At 42.1% G+C, this 24,139-nt stretch overlaps 1 protein-coding gene across 1 annotated transcript in view; it reads right to left on the bottom strand.

The window, feature by feature from the left end:
* The window catches only part of CFAP74 (cilia and flagella associated protein 74), a 134,628-nt gene that overhangs the window by 86,708 nt on the left and 23,781 nt on the right, over positions 1-24,139 (bottom strand). Inside the window, exons 8-13 of the mRNA XM_043995435.1 lie at positions 17,516-17,689; positions 11,050-11,160; positions 10,050-10,152; positions 8,550-8,707; positions 6,803-7,022; positions 4,816-4,968 (exon numbers count right to left, since the gene is read on the bottom strand). Coding sequence (XP_043851370.1) covers positions 4,816-4,968; positions 6,803-7,022; positions 8,550-8,707; positions 10,050-10,152; positions 11,050-11,160; positions 17,516-17,689 — 919 coding nt within the window. The remainder of the gene's footprint in view (positions 1-4,815; positions 4,969-6,802; positions 7,023-8,549; positions 8,708-10,049; positions 10,153-11,049; positions 11,161-17,515; positions 17,690-24,139) is intronic.

Genomic DNA, 24,139 nt, shown 5'->3' with positions numbered 1-24,139 from the left:
GGCCTCAGACACTTAACACTTACTAGCTGTGTGACCCTGGGCAAGTCACTTAACCCCAATTGCCTCACTAAAAAAAAAAAAAAATAATAATTCCAAATCCTTTCCCTCCTTCCCACTCTTCCCCTACTCTACCATTGAGAAGGTAGGCAATGTGATATTAATTATACACATGAAATCAATGCAAAACATTTCCCTATAAGGATGACTGCAATAGTTAGGATGCTTTTATGTCAAGTACATTTGCTTTGGGGTGTCTACCCTTTCATCCTTCCAGTCTCAGGGTCCAATGAGAACAAGTCTGATTCTCCCACATGATAGCCCTTCAAAAACTTGAGGATGGCTAACATATTTTGCCCCATCACTCCAGCCCCAAGTAACCTCATCTCTAGGCTAACCATTGACAGTTCCTTCACTCTATCCACATATGACATGAAGTGTATACAGGTTGCCCTCTGAATGATCTCCAGTTTATCACTGATTCATAGAATAAATGCAATAATCCCACTGTAGTCCTGCCATGACAGAATACAGTAGAGTTATTATGTCCTTGTTTATGGATGTTATCCCTGCCTTTCACAATACATCAGCATTTTGGCTGTTATATCATATAGATTAGGTAAGCAAGATTTAGAAGAAAAGCATATCATTGTCTAGACTTTGACGAACAGAAGCATTGGGTAAAGAATTCAACAAGAACTTTGGGGAAATTTTTTTCATGAGAAAAATGGGTTTAGACCAGCATCTTCTACTACAGGGCACAATAAATTCCAAACAGATAAAGGAACCGAAGATACTACATTGTTGAAAAATTAGAGGAGAATGGAGAGCCATAGCTCTTGCAACTGTGGATGTGAGATGAATTTATAACTAACATGACATAGAACATTATAAAACACAAAATAGATTACTTCAGATGCAAGGATAATAAACTTTTCTAAAATAATTACAGTTAGAATAAGAATAACAAATAATATGAAAAATTATCTGCATAAAACATCTCTGGTAAAAGTCTCACATCCAAAATCTATGGGAAATTGATACAAATCTGTGATTAAGAGCCATTCCATAATAGATGCATCATTAAAGGACATGAATAAAAGGTTCTGAAATGAAGAAAGGCAAGCTATCAAAAACCAGAAACTGAAATTGTTAATAATCAGAGAAATGCAAGTAACACCATAGGCTCACATCCATCAAACTGGTAAAGATGGTTAAAGATTGAAAAATTAAATGAGATGGCTTATTGCTGGTACGTTGTGAATTAGTCCAACCACTCTGGAAAACAATTTGGAATTTTGACATTCAATAAGCGTTAACTAAGTACCTGTTATGTACCAAGCACTGTACTAGGCATTAGGAACCATTAGGGAGCCAGGAGAAAAAAAAGTTTCTGACCTTAAAAAGCTTACATTCTTGGGTGGGGGGAGGGGGTAGGGGAGGGTGGGTCACATGTACACTGATTAGTAAATACAATCATTTTAATAACAACACAGCATTAAAACTTTTGGGATCTGCTGTATGCAAAGTAAACTGGGGAGGAGGTTGGTCAAAAAGGGACATGTGAAGGTTGAGGCATTGGAACTGAACCTTTAAGGGAAGTTAGGGACTCCAACAGGTGAAATTGAGTGATGGCAGACAAAGGAACAGAAGCAGTAGATGAAAGATTGTGTATGGAGAACAGCAAAAAAGACAATTTGTGATTTACTTGACATAAAGAGAACTTCCTAACAAATTGTAGCCATCCTAATATGGAAATATGTTTTGCATGATTTCACGTGTTTAATTAATATCACATTGCTTGATTGTGAAGGGTTCAAATGTCAGACAGCTAAGTCTGCATTTAACCTAGGGGCAAAAGAGAGCCACTGTGAGCTGGGGAGTGTCAGTGTTAACCTGTGCTTCAGGAATCTCACTTTGGTGACTGTTCAGATGATAGATTGGAAAGGCGAGAGGTTGGGGGGAAAAATAAGGCAAAAAGTGCATAGCCAAGAACAAAAGAAAACCTACAGCCAAGCAAAGAAAAGCTGGGCAACATTAAAAACAATGTGTAGTACTTGTCATGTGGGTTTTCTTGAAATGGAAATGTATTGTTTTCTATTAAATCCTCATATGTTCTGCTCTGTACATGGCAGTGGTTTTTTTTCTTTTCTCGTTTTGTATTATAGTTTAAAATAAATTTTTTCCCTCTTGAGCCATGATCCTTTATTTTTTGCAATTATGCAAAACATGACCATATTAGTCATTTTGTACAAGAAAACTCAAATAAAAGGAAAAAAATGAAAGAAAGTGAAAAATAGCTTGCTTAAGTCTGTGTTCCATCAATATCAGCTCTTTCTTTAGAGGTGGATAGTATGTTTCTGAATTTTTAAATTATTATTTAATTTTTTCCTTTTTTTGGATAGTATGTTTCATCAATAGTCCTTTGGGACTATCTTGGATCATTGTATTGTTGAGAATAGTCAAGTCATTCATCAAACAACATTGTTGTCTCTGTGCACAATATTCTCTTCGTTCTGCTTACTTTATTATACATCAGTTCATACAAGTCTTTCTAGGCCTTTCTGAAATAATCCTGCTTGTCATTTCTTATAGCACAATAATATTCCATTACAATCATACACCACAACTTGTTTATCCATTCCCCAGTTGGGAAATAAAGGCATTCCTTTGATTTCCAATTCTTAGCCACCACAAAAAAAGCTGCTAGAAATATTTTTGTACAAATAGGTCTTTTTCTCTTTTGGGGGATAAAATAAATTTTAAATTTTACCCAAAAAGGGTGGGGAGAGGGGCTAGATGCAGGGAGACAGATTAGAAGGCTTCTAGGTAAGAGGTGATGAGTACCTGAACTACAAATGGTGGTAAAGAGAAGAAATGTTATGTTGGTAGGAAGACTGGGCAATTGCTTCCCAATGAGGGATGAATGACAGGGAAAAACTGAGCCTAGCTCAAAGGTTGCAATTATATAGGTGAGTGGAAAGATAGTCCTGGTCTTGACAAAAATAGAGAAGTGAGGAAGAGGACTGGATTATAAGGGGAAGATAATGAGTACCATTTTGGCTAGACTGATTCTGGGATGCATACCAGATGTCCAGGCTGAGGTGTCTTGTAAATAGCTGGTGATGTAATGAAACTCAGTTGAGAAGAATGAGCATAAGGTATGTAGATTTCAGAGTCATTTACAAGAAATAGATTGGAGAGAAAGAAGGGACTAATGCCAAAAAATAAATCGAGTCAAGAAGCATTTATTAAGTGCCAGGCACTAAGTTAATTAAGTACTGGGGGTCCAAAGAAAGACAAAATACAGTGCCTGCTATCAAGCAGCTCACAGTCCAATGGAGGGTAGACAACATGTAAACGACTAAGTGCAAATAAAATATATACAGGATAAACTGGAATCAATCTTAGAGAAAAGGGAATGGGGATTAGGAAAGGCTTCTTGTAAGAGGTAGAATTTTAGATGGGATCTGAAAGAAGCTAGGGAAACCAGGAGATAGAGATGAGGAGGAAGAGAATTGCAGATATGGGGAAGAGCCTGTGAAAAATGCATAGAATTAGGGTCAAGATACCCTTTGACCCACTGATCCCACTGCTTGGTTTATATTCTTTTTCTTTTTTTTTTTATTTGGGGGGGCGGGCAATGAGAGTTAAGTGACTTGCTCAGGGTCACACAGCTAGTAAGTGTCAAGTGTCTGAGGCTGGATTTGAACTCAGGTCCTCCTGAATTCAGGACTGGTGCTTTATCCACTGCGCCACCTAGCTTCCTTGCTTGGTTTATATTCAAGGTGGCCACTAACAAGACTCCTCTGTATGACAATATTTGTAACCCAGGTTTCAAGCCTGGAGCATTTGCATAAGACTCTCCTCATTGGTGAAGAGAATGATGACTCAATGAAGCATGCCTGTGTGATGGGGAATGTTGTTCTGGGAGCTTTGGAGAGGAGACAGTCTTCTTTCCTCATTTGAGAAAGAACATATATGGTTCTAGGCTTTCTTTAGGGGATAGACATATAGAGTTAGAAAAGACTTTGGAAAAAGATGCAGAGGTCCCCCTTCAGAGGCTTTGGGGAATTTCCCTTTGGGTGAGATTAAAGTTTCTCTTTCTTGGGGCAGCTAGGTAGTGCAGTGGATAGAGCACCGGCCCTGGAGTCAGGAGTATCTGAGTTCAAATCTGGTCTCAGACACTTAACACTTACTAGCTGTGTGACCCTGGGCAAGTCACTTAACCCCAATTGCCTTACCAAAAAAAAAAAAAAAAAACCCCAAAAAAAACAAACATAGGAATTATATAACTACTTCCTTTGGAACTCTAAATAGAATCAATTAGAAATTGGAATCAATTAGAAATTTGGAACTCTAAATAGGATCAATCAAAAATCTAAATCTAAATAGAATCAATTAAAGGCCAGGCTACAGTTTGTAGAGTGTGGGAAGGGGGGGGGAGGGCACCCCCCTCAAAAATTGAAAATGCTAAAATCCACATGATGAGAGAGACCCAAGGCTGGTCACGTGGGGGAGAAGTTTAGGGGGCTGTCTCTCTCCAGCGGCTACACTGCATTCTGAATGGCTAGTTTTGGGCCCCAGTGTCTTGGTGAGCTGATTGCAACTGGGGAAGAAGGGAGGGGCCCGCCATGTTAAAGGATAAAAGGACTCAGGGGCCCACGTTTCACTGCCATTCCTCAAGGGAAAGGCCCATTCTCACAAGAATGTAAATAAAGACCTTTGATACTTCTCCAACACTGAGTCCCAGAAATTTTTAAATGGGGTTTCTCACATAGAGCTATGTAATTTAAACAAACAAGTTAAAGCTCTTACCTTGTAGGGCTTATACTTCTCAGTCCAGAGCCCCATAATTTCTGGCTCTGTTAGCGTTTCTTCTTCCTGGTTATTGATCAATTCAGCAAATTCAGCAGAGCCAACGCTCAAGGAACGATTGCGTTCAGGTTTGGGGGAATGTTTTTGACTGTCCTGTAATCAGAGATGGAGAACACCCAGCATAGCATGTGAAATGGGGGCTCAGAATTGTGAGAAAATAATTTCTAATAAAGGATTTATTGGAGGGACCCAAGAAGTGTGTGTGTGTGTGGGGGGGGGAAGAACCCCACTCCAGAAAGTTCAGATTTTGCCTGGGACAAATGCAAGGGAATAAAAGAAATGGAGATTGATTCTTTTGTCTAGCTCAGTGAACTGATGGGATCAAACCACACTCAGATAATGGAACTTGAGGGAGGGTCTTCTGCCTGATGTCATCTCATTTTCATTTAGACCACCCTCAAGTCATGTCAACCAATGGAATTGAATGATGCTAACCAATTAACCTTGATCAATAAAAATGACCTGCCTCTATCAAAAGAGGATAAAACCCTTGGCCACACCACGGTCACGGTCTTGGCTCTCTTGGCTGGTGCTTGGCTGGCATGCTCTTTGTCTGATGGCCTGAGACCATGAGAAGTTAGGGAGATACGTAGTTGATCCTTTACATATATATATATATATATATATATATATATATATATATATATATATATATATATATATTACTGCCAAAACTGGTGCAATAGCAATTAATTCATAAAACACAGTTTTAGCTCAATAATATTTTTTAAAAAAACAGAACTATTCAACTGCAATGTCTTCATTTGACACTGGAATGAGAAAATGTTTACTTTTTTAAAATGCACACGATTTTTTTTATTGATTTCTCACAATCCAATACTGCCAACCAGCATTCCTTCTATTTACACACCATTTTAAAAAAGGGATAAGAACTCATTGAGTATTTCAAAAATGGCATAATAACATTTTAATACAGCAAGCAGAAAGTTAAAATGTACGATGTACCAAGATTAATTACATAGAGAAGGGAATAAACATTTATATAGAGACTACTTTGCCAGGCACTGTGCTAAACATGAATATTATCTCATTTGATCTTCACGATAGCTTTGAGAGGTAGGTGCTGTTATTATCCCCATTTTGCAGTTAAAGAAACTGAGGCAGGCAGAGGTTGATTGGCCTAGGGTCACACATCTAGTAAGTGTCTGAGTCTGGATTTGAACGCAGGTCTTCCTGATTCTAGGTCCAGTCCTCTAACCACTGTACCTCCTAAATGCTTCATGAGTTTCCTTTTTTTTTTTTTTTTTGCTGTTACTTTCATGATTTCCTCTCCCTTACCACCTCTTAACCCTTTATAACCTTCTACTTCACTCTTCCTAAGTCCTTGAAGAATAATCTTGGGGAGCCCCTGAAGAGCAAGAAAGACACAAAGAACAAGGGAGGAAGGTTAGGGGTTGAAATGTTCTTAGCTTTCCCTGTGTTTGCTGCTGAGGGGATGGGGAAAGCTTCCTGCAGAAGGTGGGATTTTAGTTGGGACTTAAAGAGAACCAGGAGGCGGAGATGAGTAGGGAGAGCCTTCCAGGCATGGGGGACAGCCAGTGAAAATGCCCAATACCAGGAGATGGAGGGTCTTGTTCATGGAATAGCCACAAGGCCAAGGGATCAAAGAATACAGGGTATAAGAAGACTGGAAATGTAGGAGGGGCCTTAGGAAGCGTTTTGAATGTCAGACAGTGTGCTTTGTACTTGATCCTGGAGACAATGGGGAGTCAATGGAGTTGATTGAATAATTTTTTCTGATTTCATATTTCCAGCACCTAGCCCAGTGCTTGGTATAGCATGGACATTTAATAAATTCCAAGGGTTGATTTCTTGATACAGAGCAGAGACTTAGAGACTAGGGAGGAGTGTTTTTCCCCAGTCTTCATGGTATTTCCATTCCAATGACCAATGGCCCTCAGCTTACCACCACACTGGTGAGAACCGGAACTCGTCCTTCGCAGATGTCCACAAAATGGTCCCAAGTCCTTTCCTTCAGGCTTGGGAACTTCTTGGCTTTAATCATCCAGCGTTTTCCACTTTCTAGGTCCAACTGTCTTTGTTTCATTTTTTCATCATAAGCCTCTTCCTTCAGAAGTCGAGCCACAATTTCACATCTTCGAAATTTTTGCTCTTCTGCAAAGAGTCTATATTAAAAACAGTGAGACCAAAGCAAAAGCTTACGTAGCTCAGCGGTTCACAATCAACAAACAAGCATTTATTGAGCACCTACTACATACCAGTTTTTACCTTCCATAAAAACAGAAGATCTAGCTGTTGTCTCTTCTTTTACCCAGAGATTCCATAGGTGAAATATTTACTCTTCAGGAGGAAGAGGTTATATAAATTTAGGGCATTATTCTGCAGTCATGCACCATTAGGAGAGAAGCCAGGCTGTGAAAGGAGCCCACAGTGAAAACTTTCTGGGGGTTCCATGCCCGCATGAACCTGGGACACTCTCCCCCCTGCCCAAGACTGATGGATTCAGATACATTGTGGAACTACACAGGCTGATGTGAAGGTTTGTGTCCAAGAGACATCAGGGCCTCAGACTTTACTACACCGGGACAATAAACAAAATAGATCCCATCCCCATCTGTCCCCCATCCCCAAGTTATATTGGTTCTTCTGATGTCTCAACATAGGGCAGAAGTGGGCCTCTGATCTTGGAGGCTATGACAGCCAAGTCCCAACTCTTGCAGGTGCTACTCACCTGGAAAAATTAGGAGTGAGGCAGCTAACTGGTGTAGTGGCTAGAGCATCAGTTGTAGAGTCAGAAGGACCTGAGTTCAAATCCAACCTCAGACATTTATTAGCTGTGTGGCTCTGGACAAGTCACTTAATCTCAATTGCCCTCCCCAATAAAGAAGAAAGAAGGAAGGAAAGAAGGAAGGAAGGAAGGAAGGAAGGAAGGAAGGAAGGAAGGAAGGAAGGAAGGAAGGAAGGAAGGAAGGAAGGAAGGAAGGAAGAAGAAAAGGAAAGAAGGAAAGAAAGCAAGCAAGAAAGAAAGGATGAGTACTGGCCCTTCTGTCATTCAAGGACCTAGCCAGAAAGGTGGCCACTAGGTGGCAAATGACCTTTGGCCACAGCAACTCACAAAGTCCAAGTCCCGAGACAGAGAAGGGTTGTGATTTGCCCTGAGGTAGGGAATGCAGACTCATGGTGGCTACTGAAAGTAAGATGCAAATCTGAGGCTCCTCATTATGGAAGATTAGATGTCAAATTCCAGCCTCTGCCAAAGTAAACTCTAGCTGAGGGATAGGAAAGGAATTGTGTTCTTTTCTGTTCCTGAATGTAGCAGGTAGGAAGGACATGAGTGAGATGGAGGGTTAGGCAAACCATCCACCAACATTAAAAAGCCAAAGAGTCAGGGGCAGCTAGGTGGCACAGTGGATAGAGCACTGGCCCTGGAGTCAGGAGTACCTGAGTTCAAATCTGGCCTCAGGCCCTTGACACTTACTAGCTGTGTGACCCTGGGCAAGTCACTTAACCCCAATTGCCTCACTAAAAAAAATAATAAATTAAAAAATTTTTTAAAAGCCACAGAGTCCTGACTCATCTTATCAAGCCCAAATTCTCAACTAAAAGTGTTGAATTGTCATCCTTGGGAGCATTATGGTTGGCTCCACTATGTTACGCCATTATGTTCACTTTGTGGGAGGAAGGCTCCTTACTGTCTCCGGATGTCCAGTTCTATACTTCGCTTTTCCTGTAGAGTCTGCTTGACAGCGTCCCCTCCCTGGGCTGCTATGACCTCCTTCTCAGCTTCTTCCTTTTTCTTAATCAAACGAATCTTGGCTTGGTCCCAGGCTCTAAGTTTGTGGAGGGTTTCCTAAGAAACAGAGAAACACATATTGAACATGTACAAGTTTTGACAAAAAGGACACCCCGTACATCCTTGCTTGGGGCTGAACCTCCTGTTACTCAGACTCTTTGGTCTGGGTCTGTGAGTCCCTTCTTCACAGATCCTTTATATCCAGGCTCTGCTGGTCTTAAGTTTCCCCAGGCTCCTTGACCAGAATCTTAATGCCTTATGTCCTAGACTCTGAATCTGACATCTGTCTTCCTAGACTTAGTACAGCTGAACATTCCTCCCTGCTTCAGCAGATGTTTCAAGACTTGGTCTCTCCCTTCCCTGGACCCATGTGGTATCTATCTGCCTGCTCTTCCTTCCTTTAGCTGAGCTCTCTGAACTTGACCTTTGGGCCACTTGATTGTGTCTTTCAATAGTCTCTGTTATCAAGGTGATCTCCTGGTATTTCCTCATCAAACCTTCCTCATTTCCTGTTGCTACTCAAATCCAGCTGTGACACAGTGAAAAATTCAAGTATTTGCTTGATCTATAAGACTTTGCTTTTTTTTTTTTTAATCTGACTGATCAAATTTGCTGGTTTTATTGGTGTTATCTGGGGACAATAGGACGCTGTAAAGAATGGTGGTCTGGGGGGCAGCTAGGTGGCACAGTGGATAAAGCACTGGCCCTGGATTCAGGAGGACCTGAGTTCAAATTCGGCCTCAGACACTTGACACTTAATAGCTGTGTGACATTGGGCAAGTCACTTAACCCCCATTGCCCCACAAAAACAAAAAACAAACAAACAAACAAACAAACAAAAAGAATGGTGGTCTGACTTTCAGGATGTGACCTTGGTGTCTGGCATCCACAGTAAGAACTCAAGCTGAACTCAAGGCCATTAGGAACTTTTTCATATTTCCAAAGGATGCTGGTATTGGATCGTGACAAGCAAATTCTCAGTTATTAATCAGAACAATGGATTTCCAGACACAAGTCTAGAACAAAGTATTTCTAGACACAAACGTAGAACAAGGAATTTCTAGACATAGTGAAACAATTAAGTTGTATGATTTAGTGGACAGAAAGCCTGCCTAGAAGCTAGGAAGACTTGTGTGACCTTGGGTACTTCTCAGACGAATGATCGAAGAGAACCTGTGTTGGTAGAGGGGTTTTCCTCACTCGAGAATTCCCAATGGGATTACAGGTCCTATCATACCTAATGTCATCTAACTGATTGTTTTGACAATGTATCTTTGTGAGTCTAAGGCTATCTTGAGAAACCCTCATATCCTTGGTAGAGAACTCTTTTCCAGAAGAAAACCGTGTACTTTATAACTAGGAGAGGGAAGAACGCATATGCTGGTTGATGGCAGGGTACCCGATTTGTGGTGATGTGCTTCTTGAGGGTTATCACAGCATCCATTCTTTTCTTCATGTATTTTTGAGATTTCTTTTCCTCCTTGGCTTCTTTCTTGTGAACCCTATTAGAAATAAGCATTTTAAAGCAACCAGTGCAGTCATATAACATTAAGCATGGAAAAGGTCAAGGGGAGGAAGTGGGAAAGGGAAGGAGAGAGGAGACAATGATCAGTTTCATCAGGGCCATATTTTTTTTAAGGGTGCCAATGGGCGAAACACTTAGGGAAGCTTGAAAGTCTTCTTTCCTTCCTCACATTTTCCGAGAGCACTTTCTCTGGGTCCCTCTTTTGCCACTGTCACACCTGACCTTGTATTATATTTCTCTATTTCCGTGTTCCCCTCCCCCCTCCCAAGACTGTAAATTCCCTGGGAATAAGGATTGCGCCATTTCCTATCTTTGTATTAAAACTGATTACCATGGTACCTGGCACACAGTCAGCACTTAATGAATGTTTGTTATTTATGTCATCTTATATTGGGAAAAAATATTTGCTACATCTGTAGAGATTAGTTTAATTTATAATTCCATCTTCTGGTCATTAACTGAGAAAGTAGATCCAGGTCACAGAGAAGAATAATTAATAACTAACATTTTTGTAGCACCTCGAGGTTTGCAAAGTGCTCTCCAAAGATTACCTCACATGATCACATGAATCACAAAAATCCTGGGAGGTAGATGCTGTTATTACCCCCATTTTACAGTTGAGGAAACTGAGGTAGATAGAGGCAATGTGACTTGCCCAGTTAGTAAGCACCAGAGGCTGGATTTGAACTCTGGTCTCCTTGACTATGCACTGAGCCTCCCAGCTGTCTACTGCTGCTTGATAAGACTCAACACTTCCAATGCTGACAACAGAGTCTGCTCATTTCAACACGAAAGCTCGGGGACCTCATTTCTGGGTTTTCTAAGTAGAATCATGAGCGGAAAGGACCAAAGAAGGGAAAGACACAAGACATACTTTGCCAAGGTGGTTCTTAAGAACTTGATAGCTATCTTATGATTCTTCCTGGCCTCAGAGATCACTTTTTGATGGTGAAGTCTGTAGTTCTTTTCCCTTTCCATTGCTTTCCTGGTGAATAAGACCAAGACAAACACAGATCACTTGTAAAATTCCAGGTGACCAAATGTACAGGCATCTTCTCCCCCTCCCCACCTTTGTATCACTAGCTTCTAGCATTTGGTCTTCTTTACAGTGGTGCATAATAAATGTTTGCCAAATTGAATTTTAAGAAGCCTTCGCCAACCCCTTTTAATTCCAGTGCCTTCCCTCTGCTAATTATTTTCTACTTATCTTATGTATATTTTCTATTTATCCTGCCTTATATATATGTATATGTGTGTGTGTGTGTGTGTGTGTGCATACGCATAGTTCTTGTTGTTGTTTGACTTTCATTCTTAAAGAGACCATGATATCAGGGTGATGTCATGACTTGCAGTGAACTGGAATGAAGTGAGGGAGAGCTGTGCAAATTCACCAACCTCACTCCTCCAGAGCCATCAGTGTCCAGCGGTAAGATATATATCAGGATAACTGGAGATGACTCTGAATGTTTTAAGGCAATTGGGATTAAGTGACTTGCCCAGGGTCACATAGCTAATAAGTATCTGAGGTGAGATTTGAACTCAGGTCCTCCTGACTCCAAGGTCAATGCTTTATCCACTTTGCCACCTAGCCACCCATATAAATAAATGAATGTGTGTATGTATGTATATACATGTGTGTATGTGTATGTGTATGTGTATGTGTATGTGTATGTGTATGTGTATGTGTATATATATATATATATTGCTTGTCTCCCCTATTATATGTAAGCTCCTTGAGGGTAGGAACTATCTTTTGCCTCTTTTTATAACCCCAATGCTTAACACAATGCCTGTTTAATGAATGTTTGATCGATTGATTTGAAGGCCAATTGCTTTCTTATATTCTGTCTTCTATGGATTTTTAAGGACTAGAGCTGTGATTTATTTCATCATTATAGTGAACCCCCAAGTGTGGAAATGTCTTTCACCAATGTAGGTTGGTGAACTTTTCACGAGTTTTCATCTGAGAGAGTTGCCCCAGGGCACTGAGAAGAAGCAGCTAAGCTTCAAGGCAGGTCCTCTATGCATTATGCCAAGCCGGTTTTCAGGCATGGATGTAGAAAGCAAAAATCTCTGAGATGAGGCAGCCGTGCCTCTTTAACAGGTTCTATGTTCTATTTCCCACAGAAACGTATCATACCGTGAGAAGAGCTATAGACTTAGAAGAGACAACACACATACGTGATGTCATTACAAAGTTGGCCTTTCAAACGAGGATGTTCAAAATGTTTTCTGCTCATGTTATTTAAATAGTAAAATCTGCTTCAAGACAAATTTTGGCAGATTGTTTCTAAACAGTACATCTTCCTGCTTCCAGTATTACAAAAACTCATGCAATGTATCCACAAATACAAGGCTCCTTCCAAAAAAATCATTGTCCCAAGTAAAATAGCTGAGATTTTGGGGGGAGAAGAAATCAAACTTTGGCCATTTCTCCAACTTAGGTAGACCCGAATGACATATGAATAGAAAGGAGCTTGATTTAGCTGAGGGGCCAGAGGAATGACACCTCCTGACTTTCGCCCTTCCCCTTTCCCCCAAATGCTTATACTTCATTGTTCCAACCCTGGCTCCCACTTCTCAGCTTGCCCAAATAATGTCTGAAGCAGGAGAGAGGGAAGGGAACAACATTACCCTAAAGCTATTTTTCTCTTTCCTGCTCTTAATTCTCTGGGACCCTGGGCAATATTCTTGACTCCCATACCATCTCTCCTCCCTGACATTCTGGAAAATGTCCAAGCCTCTTGCCTCAAGTCTTTGGCTAATAGACACAAGGGTTTCTTTCTAAGGTCTAAGTAAAAAAACCAAAACAAAACCCAAAAACTACAGAGAGAATTTGTATTTGTTTTCAGTGCTTCCTATAGAAAAATTCCCTAGAAAACCACGAAAAAGAGATCAGTGGATAAATTACAAGAATGTATTCTGTGCCTTGGTAGACCAAGGATGGGAGCCACCACAGCCAGAAATGACAGGTAGTTCTAGTCACAAGGGAAACACACAGACTGATGATGCCTTCTTTGTTGAGTTCCCCATCTGTTAGCATTTATTTTATATTTACTTGTCAATGCATACATTGTTGCCTCTGCAGTGGAATGTAAACTCCATGAAGGCAGGGCCTCTCATAATGTTTATCCCGAATTACTAGAAGTGTGCTGGTGTTGTTTGCCCTTCATTCTCAAAAAGGACCATAACATCAGGATGATGTCGGGGCAGCTAGGTGGCACAGTGGATAAAACACCAGCCCTGGATTCAGGAGGACCTGAGTTCAAATCCCACCTCAGACAATTGCCATTTACTAGCTGTGTGACCCTGGGCAAGTCACTTAACCCTCATTGCTCTGCAAAAAAAAAAAAAAAAAACACAACAACAACCCAGCGGCTAGGTGGCGATAAAGCACTGGCCCTGGATTCAGGAGTACCTGAGTTCAAATTCAGCCTCAGACACTTACTAGCTGTGTGACCCTGAGCAAGTCACTTAACCCCGATTGCCACGCAAAAAACGAAAAACAACCCCCCCCGCCCAAAACCCCAAAAACATCAGGATGATGTCATGACTTGCAGTGGATTGGATTTAAGTAAGTGAGGAGTGTGCAAATTCCACAACCTCACTCCCTCTTCCAGAGTCATTTGGGTCCAGTTGCAAGATATAGATCAGGACAGCTGGAGATGGTCCCATATGTTTTAAGGCAATTGGGGTTAAGCGACTTGCCCAGGGTCACATAGCTAATAAGTAACATTTGAACTCGGGTCCTCTTGACTCCAGAGCCAGTGCTCTATCCACTGAGCCACCTAGCTGCCCTGATACATGTGTGAGGAATGAAATAAAAGAAAGGAGATGACAGGGAATTGGGTCATAATAAAAAATGTTGCTTCTGTGGGTTGAGGCTGGTAGGAAGCCTCAGTGCCCTGCCTCTCCAACTCCCGACCATGTTGAGCTCCAGTCTTTACCCTTTATTCCTCCCCCTACCCTCCGACTGCCCCTGCCAGAGCCCCCGCTTGAAGGGAGGGAGCCCAGGTTTCCTACTGTTTGGCAGAGGTTTCCAAGGGTGAAGAGGAAGGAGAGGATGGCAGGGGAAAGAAATGAGCTCCTGGCCTCCCATAGAATCAGTGTCACACGTTGTATTTAGGACCTAGAATAGTATCTGGACTGTATTTGGGAGCCCAGCTCTAGAACTGGAAGGCCCTTAAATCCAACCTTCTCCTTTCCAGAGAATGAAGCTGAGGCCAAAGAAGAACATGGGTGGAGAGCCGCGAGGGTCCAACTCCCTCATGATATAGATGAGGGAACTGAGGTTTAGTGGGATTAAGTGACTTGACTTGCCCAAAGCCACATAGGTTGTAAGTCACAGGGTCAGGATTTGAACCCAGGCCCTCTGACTTCCAAGCCCAAACTCTTTCCATTGTACCGTGCTTCCTTCCCATTCTTCCTAAATGACAAGGCTCAAAGAATAGCAATGGCTTATGTTTCGTTAGCTCTTGAAGGCTTACAAAGTATATTCCCAGGGGCGGCTAGGTGGGGCAGTGGATAGAGCACCAACCCTGGAGTCAGGAGGACCTGAGTTCAAATCTGGCCTCAGACACTTGACACTTACTAGCTGTGTGACCTTGGGCAAGTCACTTAACCCCAATTGCCTCACCAAAACAAACAAACAAACAAAGCATATTCCCTATAATCATTCAATTAAGTGACTTTCCATGTTCAAGCAGCTAATAACCCAAGACTCTCCTGACCTTAGTTTTTTCATTGTGTTTTAGGCTGTCTCTTGAATAAAGCATGAGGAAAAAGAAGTTCTAAGTGACAAATAACCTCCCTGACGTCCTTCATTGATGACACTGGCTTATTTTGGGGGGGGGGGCAATCAGGGTTAAGTGACTTGCCCAGGGTCACACAGCTAGTAAGTGTCATGTGTCTGAAGCTGGATTTGAACTCAGGTCCTCCTGAATCCAGGGCTGGTGCTTTATCCACTGCACCACCTAGCTGCCCCAACACTGGCTTCTGTTAAGTCCCAACTAAAATACTACCTTCTCTAGGAAGCTTTCCCTAACCCTTCTTAATTCCAGCGTCCTCCATTAGTTATTTCCTATTTACCCTATATATAGCTTGCTTTGCATATGTTTGTTTTCATATTGTCTCCCCCATTAGATTGTAAGCTCCTTGAGGGCAGGGACTTTTTGGTCTTTTTGTATCCCCAGTGCTTTGAGAGAAATTATTAGTAAATAACAAATTATTGGGGAACACTCTGACCTTGTCCAAAAATTTATGCCCCCTAGACCATCTAGGTAGTATTGTTGCCCCACCCAACCAGAGAATATATATATAAAAAAATTTTTTTGGTGGGGCAATTAGGGTTAAGTGACTTGCCCAGGGTCACACAGCTAGTAAGTGTCAAGTGTCTGAAGCTGGATTTGAACTCAGGTCCTCCTGACTCCAGGGCTGGTGCTCTAACCACTGCACCACCCAGCTGCCCCCACCAGAGAATCTTACAAAGAATTTAATTTCATGTGAAATCTGGACCACTGTGTTTAGTCAGCCAGGTCTGAGCAGAGGTGGATCCCCTTTTATCTAGGTTGCCCAACACATAAGTAGTCTGGATAAGAGATGTCTCTTTGTCCAAGACTGAGTGATCAAATTCATGTCTCCCACCCCTCATTAGAATAGGTCTACTTCTCATTATAATATTCATTCTTCTCATTAATTGTTAACCAGTCAGAGCTGATTGGCACCCTCAGGCATACCCACTCTTCCGAGGGCATATGGAGTCTTTGGTATTCTAGAATACCACTGACCCCTTTTATTAATTATCTGCTAGCATGATTAATTACCCAGAAACTGTCTCTCTGACTTTTTATATGCCACAGTGCCTTGCATATAGTAGGCACTTAATAAAAGTTTATTGAATGTTTGTTGAATGACTCAAAATAACCAGCTTCTCCATGCTGTCATAATAAATGAACATATTTTTTTTTTGGCAGGGAAATGGGGGGTTAAGTGACTTGCCCAGGGTCACACAGCTAGTAAGTGTCAAATGTCTGAAGCTGGATTTGAACTCAGGTCCTCCTGATTCCAGGGCCGGTGCTCTATCCACTGAACCACCCAGCTGCCCCCAAACCTATTATTTTTAACTGACTTTCAAAAACTGGGGAAAAAGTTATGGTTTAAAATGTTCACATACTATATTGTTGTACTGTGATAGACTTGACTCTTCTCAGCAATACAATGGTGCAAGAGAGTTCCAAAGGACTCATGATGGAAAATGCTCTTCAAATTCAGAAAAAAAGAACTGTGGAATCTAGATGCAGATTGAACCATACTATTTCTACTTTTTTTGTTTTTCTTTTTTGAGGTTTTTCCCTTTTGCTCTGATTCTTCTAGCACAGCATGACTAATGCAGAAATATGTTTGATGTGATTGTACATATATAACCCATATCAGATTGCTTGCTGTCTTGGGGAGGGGGGAGAGAAGGGAGGAAGGGAGAAAAATTTGAAACTAGAAATCTTATAAACACAAATGTTGCAAACTATCTCTACATGTAACTGGAAAATAATAAAATACTTTTATGGAAAAAAATAATAATATATTATTGTAAAAATAAAAAATGAGGAGCAGCTAGGTGGCGCAGTGGATAGAGCACTGGCCCTGGAGTCAGGAGTACCTGAGTTCAAATCCTGCCTCAGAGACTTAACACTTACTAGCTGTGTGACCCTGGGTAAGTCACTTAACCCCAATTGCCTCACTAAAAAATAAATAAATAAATAGATAGATAGATAGATAGATAAAAAATGAACAAAAGCCCAACTAACTAGTTGGTATCCATAAGGACAGTAAAACCTAGAGTTTTGAAATACAGAGAGTATTTCAAGCTCAAGGTTGCCACATATTGAGTAAACAGCATTTCTACTTGGTAGAGATTCTGCTTTATCAGGGTCCTTCATCTGTGCGTTTGCATGATTCTTTTGCTTGAAGGCAGGATCGCTGGCCCAGGCCTTCCCAGGTGGAATTTGCTATCCCTGTGCTTGATGTATGGGGGACAGCTTGTATGGGCCCTTCCTCCCTCCCCACATCCTCAGAGTGATGTGAGTTTGACCTGTAGCAGAGAAGGGAGTGACCTATGGTCACTCCCTAGTAATGACAAAGTTCTGTTACAAGTACAAAGTGCTTTCTTCATGTGCAAATCCTATAATTCCCTTTTGACAAATAGGGAAACTGAGGCTCAGAGGTGCCCAACATCACACAGCTGAGTCAGGACTCAAACCCAGGTCCCCTGAGGACGGGACTCTTTCTACCACACCACATTCCCTTCTCAGCAGAGGGAGAGAGCCATCCTTGGCTGCACTTACTGGAGTCGGAAGTTCTTATTTCGTTCAATCCTGACAGCCGCCATCTTTGCCTGAATAAGCCGCTCTTCCGCCTGCCCTTGGAGGAGTTGTGCTGATTTTGCTTCTTCTTCTTTAAGATTCTCCCGGAGAGTGCTGAATTTTCCCTCTTCGATTTCAATGTGCCACATGTTTTCCCTTTTAAATTAAAAAAGGAAAAAAGAAAAAGAAAGTGTATCATCTTCTGACTACAGGACCCGGCATCACCTTACCTGGCTACGTCTATTTCAAAATAATATTAACAATGGGAATAGATCATAGGTTCATTGATTTAGACCTGGAAGGGACTTGGGAGGTGATCAAGTGCAACTTCCCTACATTTTATTGATGTGGAAGCTGAGCTTCGAGTGAGGCAGAGTCGGGAATCCAAAGACTCCAGGATTCCCTGGGGGGGTCATTGGTCCAAAGTCCAGCTCCTCTACCACTTTATTTTTATTTATTTATTTTTTGTGGGACAATGAGGGTTAAGTGACTTGCCCAGGGTTACACAGCTAAGTGTCTGAGGCTGGATTTGAACTCAAGAAGATGAGTCCTCCTCACTCCAGGCCCAGCACTCCATACCCTGAACCACCTAGGTGCCCTAATTGACACACAGCAGGCACTTAATAAATGTTTATAAATTGAACTGAATTGATGGCAAAGTCTGAAGAGTCACAAACACAGACAGGAAGGATATGAATGAATTAATTATCCATGATTAATTAGGTCCTCAGTTTCATTTAACCAATTAATATCAATTAGCTTTTTTTTTTTTTTTTTGGTGGGGCAATGAGGGTTAAGTAACTTGCCCAGGAATTGGCTCAAAGACCTCAATCTCATTAGAATTGGCTCAAGGAGGGAATAACATACACACTCAATTGGGTGGAGTAATCCCTCTAACCCTGCGGGGAAAATAGGAGGGGAAGGGGATAAAGAGAGAGGGGCAAAAGAAGGGAGGGCAGATTGGGGGAGGGGACAGACAGAAGCAAATCCCTTTTGAAGAGGGATAGGGTGAAAGAAGATGGATAATAGAGTAAATATCATGGGGAAGGGAATAGAATGGAAGGGAAACCGTTAACAATAGTAATCATGAAAAAGAGAAAAGGGGGAAAATTTGTACAAAAAATATTTATAGCAACTCTTTGTGGTGGCTAAGAATTGGGAATCAAGGGAATGTCCATCAATTGAGGAATGACTGAAGAAGCTTTGGTGGTATATGATTGTGATGGAATGGTCTTGTGCTATAAGAAATGACAAACAGGATGATACCAGAAAAACCTGGAAAGACTCATATGAACTGATGTATAGTGAAGTGAGCAGAACTGAGAGGACATTGTGCATAGTGACAGCAGTATTGTTCAATGAGCAATTGTGAATGACTTAACTACTCTCAGCAATATAATGATCCAAGACAATCCCAAGGGACGAATGATGAAGCATACTATCCACCCCCATAGAAAAGTGGTTAAAAAAAGAGCACTTGTGGATTGTACATATATAACCTGGTTGATGTCTTGTGGAGGGGGGAGGAAAGAGAGGGAGGGAGAAAAATTCGGAACTCTAAATCTTATGAAAATGAATGTTGAAACCTACCCTTACATGTAACTGGAAAAATAAAATAAATGTTTGTTGCAAAGAAAAAAAAAGTGATTTGCCCAGGGTCACACAGCTAGTAAGTGTCAAGTGTCTGAGGTGGGATTTGAACTCAGGTCCTCCTGACTCCAGGGAGGGTGCTTTATCCACTGTGTCACCTAGCTGCCCCCTCCTCTACCACTTTAGAAGAGGGTCTCTAAGAGAGGAGAGGGCACAGACACCCATCTCCCTCTTTCAGTGAGGCTGGAGACAAGTAGCCACAAACTCAGTCTGGCAGGTCTCTGGGTGATGAGTAGACAGCCTGTCGCCAAACCTGCTCTTAAGATCTGTCAGGTTTGGTGACATCAGGCAGCACTTACACGTTATCATCACAGCCTGAGAAGGTCCCCTCAGGGAGGCAACAGGGTGGACAGAACTTTAGTGGGGATATAATAAGAACAATGAAAGTGGTATCTGCTACAATGGTTTGGTGCTTTAAAGGTTTCAAAAAAGCTTTGCATAAAATTCATGACTTGGGGAAAAATTAAAAAAAAAACAACACTAATGATTTGGCAAATGAAATCAGCTCAGACCCTTGAGAGTTAACTCTCTTGGGTTGGGTCTACTGACTCCTCTGGCCCCAGAGAAGAGTGAGGTTCCTAGGATAAGTGTGTGTGTGTGTGTGTGTGTGTGTGTGTGTGTGTGTGTGTAGAGGGGAAAGAGAAGTAATAAATCCCAAATAATAAACTAGAAAATGCCCTTCTCTGCACCACCCCTGCCCCAGTAAATACAATAATGGCCAGAAGAGGGAAATTGAAAGAATCCACTCCAAGATAATTCTTATTCTTATAGAACAAATTATTAAAGACCAGTCCAACATCCCCTTGGTTCTGGTGCTCCCCCCCCACCCCGCCCCCGCCATGCCCTGAACCCAACCACTGTGACCCTACAACCCCACACCCTGATTTTTTGTTTTGTTTTGTTTTTGCAGGGCAATGAGGGCTAAGTAACTTGCCCAGGGTCACACAGCTAGTAAGTGTCAAGTGTCTGAGGTCGGATTTGAACTCAGGTCCTCCTGAATCTAGGGCTGGTGCTTTAACCACTGCACCACCTAGCTGCCCCTCCCACATCCTGTTTTGCAGGAGGCACTGAATTTTGGCATAGACTCTTTGGCAGTAGGAGGGAGGGGACACTCTCAGGGTACATGGAAACCCTATGAACCAGATCAGCCTGGACATTTGAGAGGGATGAAAGAGGGAAGCAGCAGAGGAGTATGGAGCCCAGGGAGAAAGGGTTCAAAAAATACAGTGTTGGCTGCAATTATTAAATACTGTAGAAGAAGGAACAGTCAGCCAGAAGAAGGAATAAGGGCAAAGTAGAGAAGAGATCCAGTTGCAGAGGCTGCTTGGAGTCTCCCTTTCAGTAGTGTCTCCAGAGACCCTCTTCCAACCCTTTCATGATCAGGCTCCTGGGGATGGGGTCATATATCCATTGAGTGCCTAGTTATTCATTTTCCCATGGTCTTTGAAGCACATGAAATGAAATGCTTCTTACAGTAAGAGCTCTAGAAAACGGGGCTTGCTGGGAATACTGTGGCACTAATTATTTTTTTGCATTTGTGTCCCCGGAGTTTAGGATAGTACTTGTTATATAATAAGCACTAAATAGATCTTTTTTCATTCATTCATTTGTTCGTCCAGCCATGCATTTTTTAGCTCTACAATTTAGCTTCACTAACTCGGACTAAAGGTTTACAGACCAATTCCTGGCATTGCAAATAGCACCAGGCTCTGCAAGCAGCATGTTGCTGCAACTCCAATGTAAAGGGAAGTCTGGATGGACAGTTTGGAGGGAGACTTTTGTGTATGTGTATGTATGCATGTATAGATATGTATATGTGTGTGCATGTATGTGTCTGCATATGTGTAGGTATGCGTCTGTGTATGGGTTTTGTTTGGTTGGGTTTTTGGGGGGGGGGTTGTGAGGCAATCGGGGTTAAGTGACTTGCCCAGGGTCACACAGCCAGTAAGTGTTAAGTGTCTGAGGCCGGATTTGAACTCAGGTCCTCCTGACTCTAGGGCTGGTGCTCTATCCACTGCGCCATCTAGCTGCCCCTGTGTATGGGTTTTATGTGTACATGTGTGTTGTGTATGTGTGTGCATGTGTGTATGCATGTGCGTCCATGTGTATGTATGTGTGCTGTGTGCACACGCATGTGTGTGTATTAAGTGTTTGTGTCCATGTGTGTATTGTGTATTTATGTTTATTGTGCTGTGTCTGTGTATGAGTTGTGTGTATATACATATGTATTTTTGTGTATGTATATATGTATATGTGTGGTTGGTTTGTGTGTTGTTTGTCCTTCATTTTCAAAGAAGATCAATGATGTCATGAGATAATGTCTTGACTTGTGCATGACTCATTTAAGTGAGGCAGAGCAGCACACAGTCATCTACCTCAGTCTCCCTTCCAGAGCCATCCAGGTGCAGTGGCTCCAGGACAAAATTCAAGACACCTGGCGATGGTCCAGAATGCACTGCATGACCTTGGTGTCTTCCATGTCTGGCCGAGCTCCAAGCACTCCACAGGGCCTGCATCAGCCTCCTTCATGGCCAGTGGAACAAACTTCTCAGTCTTCACATACTTAGGGTGGATACCCTCCCAACTCACCAAGGGGACTGAAGCCCGTTAGTTATCCTCAAACTGGTTTAGCCTGTCTGCTGAGATGGTTTTACCAGGGTGTGGCAGACAGCATCTTGAAGCCATCAGTGAGAACTGGGCGACAAGTGGTCATCAGAGGTAGATGAGCAGCCTTGAAAAGGGCTTGGCAAACCAGAAGTGCTAGTCCTTCCTGAATACCCCATACACCCCGTGTGTGTATAGATGTATATGATATATACAGTCCAATATGGACCCATGATTTCACTGGCATGCGGAACTCCTGTATGAGGAAATTCCCTCCACTAATGCAGATTGGCACCCATTCTGCACTGACGGTCTCAGGGAGGTTAGGTGAGCAGGGGCCAGGATTACACAGCCAGTAAGTGTCAGGGGTAAGTGATGATCAGCTCTCTCTTCACCACCCCCCACACTTATGGCCTTTCACACACACACACACACACACACACACACACACACACACACATCTAGATAATATCTGTTCATGAACTGATTCTAGTCTAAAAATTTATTCATAAATTTGTTGTTTGGAATGTGAAGCACACTTTCCTGTTGGAATAATGTGATAAATGATGATTGGTTTTCCAGGTTAGTCCACAAAAGCCTATTTAACCAATAATGTAACTGAACCATGTTATCACAAATGTTAGCTTACATTATGGGTGGGAGCAATGGGGGTCGGGGAGCAGCTGGGTGGTGCAGTAGATAGAGCACTGGGTCTGATATTAGGAGACTCATCTTCCTGAGTTCAAATCTGGCCTCAGATACTTACTAGCTGTGTGACCCTGGGCAAGTCTTTTAACTCTGTTTGCCTCAGTTTCTCTATCTGTAAAATGAGTGGGAAAAGGAAATGACAAACCACTCCAGTATCTTTGCCAAGAAAACTCCAAATGGGGCCATGAAGAGTTGGACAGCACTAAAAAATGACTGAACAGCAATAGCAGTGGGGGTCGAGGACTGACAGAGTGTGTGTGTGTGTGTGTGTGTGCGCGCGCACGTGCGCGTGCGTGCAAATATGCTGGGATGGGGGTGTGTGATATAAAAGGAACTCTTCTCTACGGAAACTGTTGAAATAAATCTATTATATCTTTCCCATCTTCCCATCCTCCTTTATCTAAGCTGTCTTCCCCCCCCCCAAGAAGCTCATTAATCTAAAGCTGTAAGGGATCCTACAGACTGTGCCTGTTTTATTTGACAGAGAAGGAAACTGAGGCTCAGAATGGAAGCCCAAACTATCAGGGGTGGAATTTTGACTGCTCTCTATGGACCCTAGATCCAACACTTTTCTTAGCATTTCATTTACTTCTCCTACCAGTAGTCCCCTAGACACCCAATACCTTCCTTTCCTGTTGTTCAGTTGGTTTACAGTCATGTCCAACTCTTGGTGACTCCATTATAAGGTTTTCTTGGCAGAGAGACTATAGTGGTTTGCCATTTCCTTCTCCAGCTCATTTTATGGATGAAGAAACTGAGGCAAGCAGGGTGAAGTGACTTGCTCAGGGTCACACAGCAAGGATGTGTCTGAGGTCAGATTTGAACTCAGGAAAATGAGTCTTCCTGACTTCAGGCCCAGCGCTCTATCCACTATGGCGCCCCCCTAGTTGTCCATCCTCCCTGCTGTACTTCACCCAAGTCTGCCTTAAATGTTATACTGAAAAAAAAAAGGGCCATAAATGACTTTTCTTTTCTTTCTTTTTTTTTTTTTTTTTTTAGTGAGGCAATTGGGGCTAAGTGACTTGCCCAGGGTCTCACAGCTAGTAAGTGTTAAGTGTCTGAGGCCAGATTTGAACTCAGGTACTCCTGACTCCAGGGCCGGTGCTCTACCCACTGCGCCACCTAGCTGCCCCAAGACTTGACTTTTAAAACTCCTTATATTAGCCTGCTAGGGAGTTGGTTTGAGATAAAATAGACTTACAAAGAGTACACAATATTAGCAGAGGTCTTAAATAGCATTTTGTCTCCCACAAAGTATTCTCGGCACAATTTTTACAGTATTGGATTTTTAATCTGTCTTATCATTTGGGGGTAGGGGAGAAGATTGGAAGTTTTGTAAGCATCTCATTTGTTCTGCTATCATCTTCCTTCCATTTGTCTCCACTACCCCCTCCCCTGAGCCCAATATCTACTACTTCTTACTAAAACATCATTCAAGCACACACTGCTATTTGGCTGAGCCCACAAAGTAATATGATTTTATATCTTTTCCCTAAGTTCTCTTAAAGCAATGAACTCGAAACATTCCTGCTAGAAACGTGCTAAACATTTTATAGACCCATACACAGAAGAAAGCAAATCAATGTTAACACTTTGGAGGAAGAATAAGTAAAATGGGCAACATGAAAAACCCTTTTAATCTTT

Source organism: Dromiciops gliroides, chromosome 3, assembly GCF_019393635.1.
Source record: "Dromiciops gliroides isolate mDroGli1 chromosome 3, mDroGli1.pri, whole genome shotgun sequence".
NCBI lineage: Eukaryota > Metazoa > Chordata > Mammalia > Microbiotheria > Microbiotheriidae > Dromiciops > Dromiciops gliroides.
Note: the sequence above shows the minus strand (reverse complement) of the source record. Positions and strands in the feature narration are given on the sequence as shown.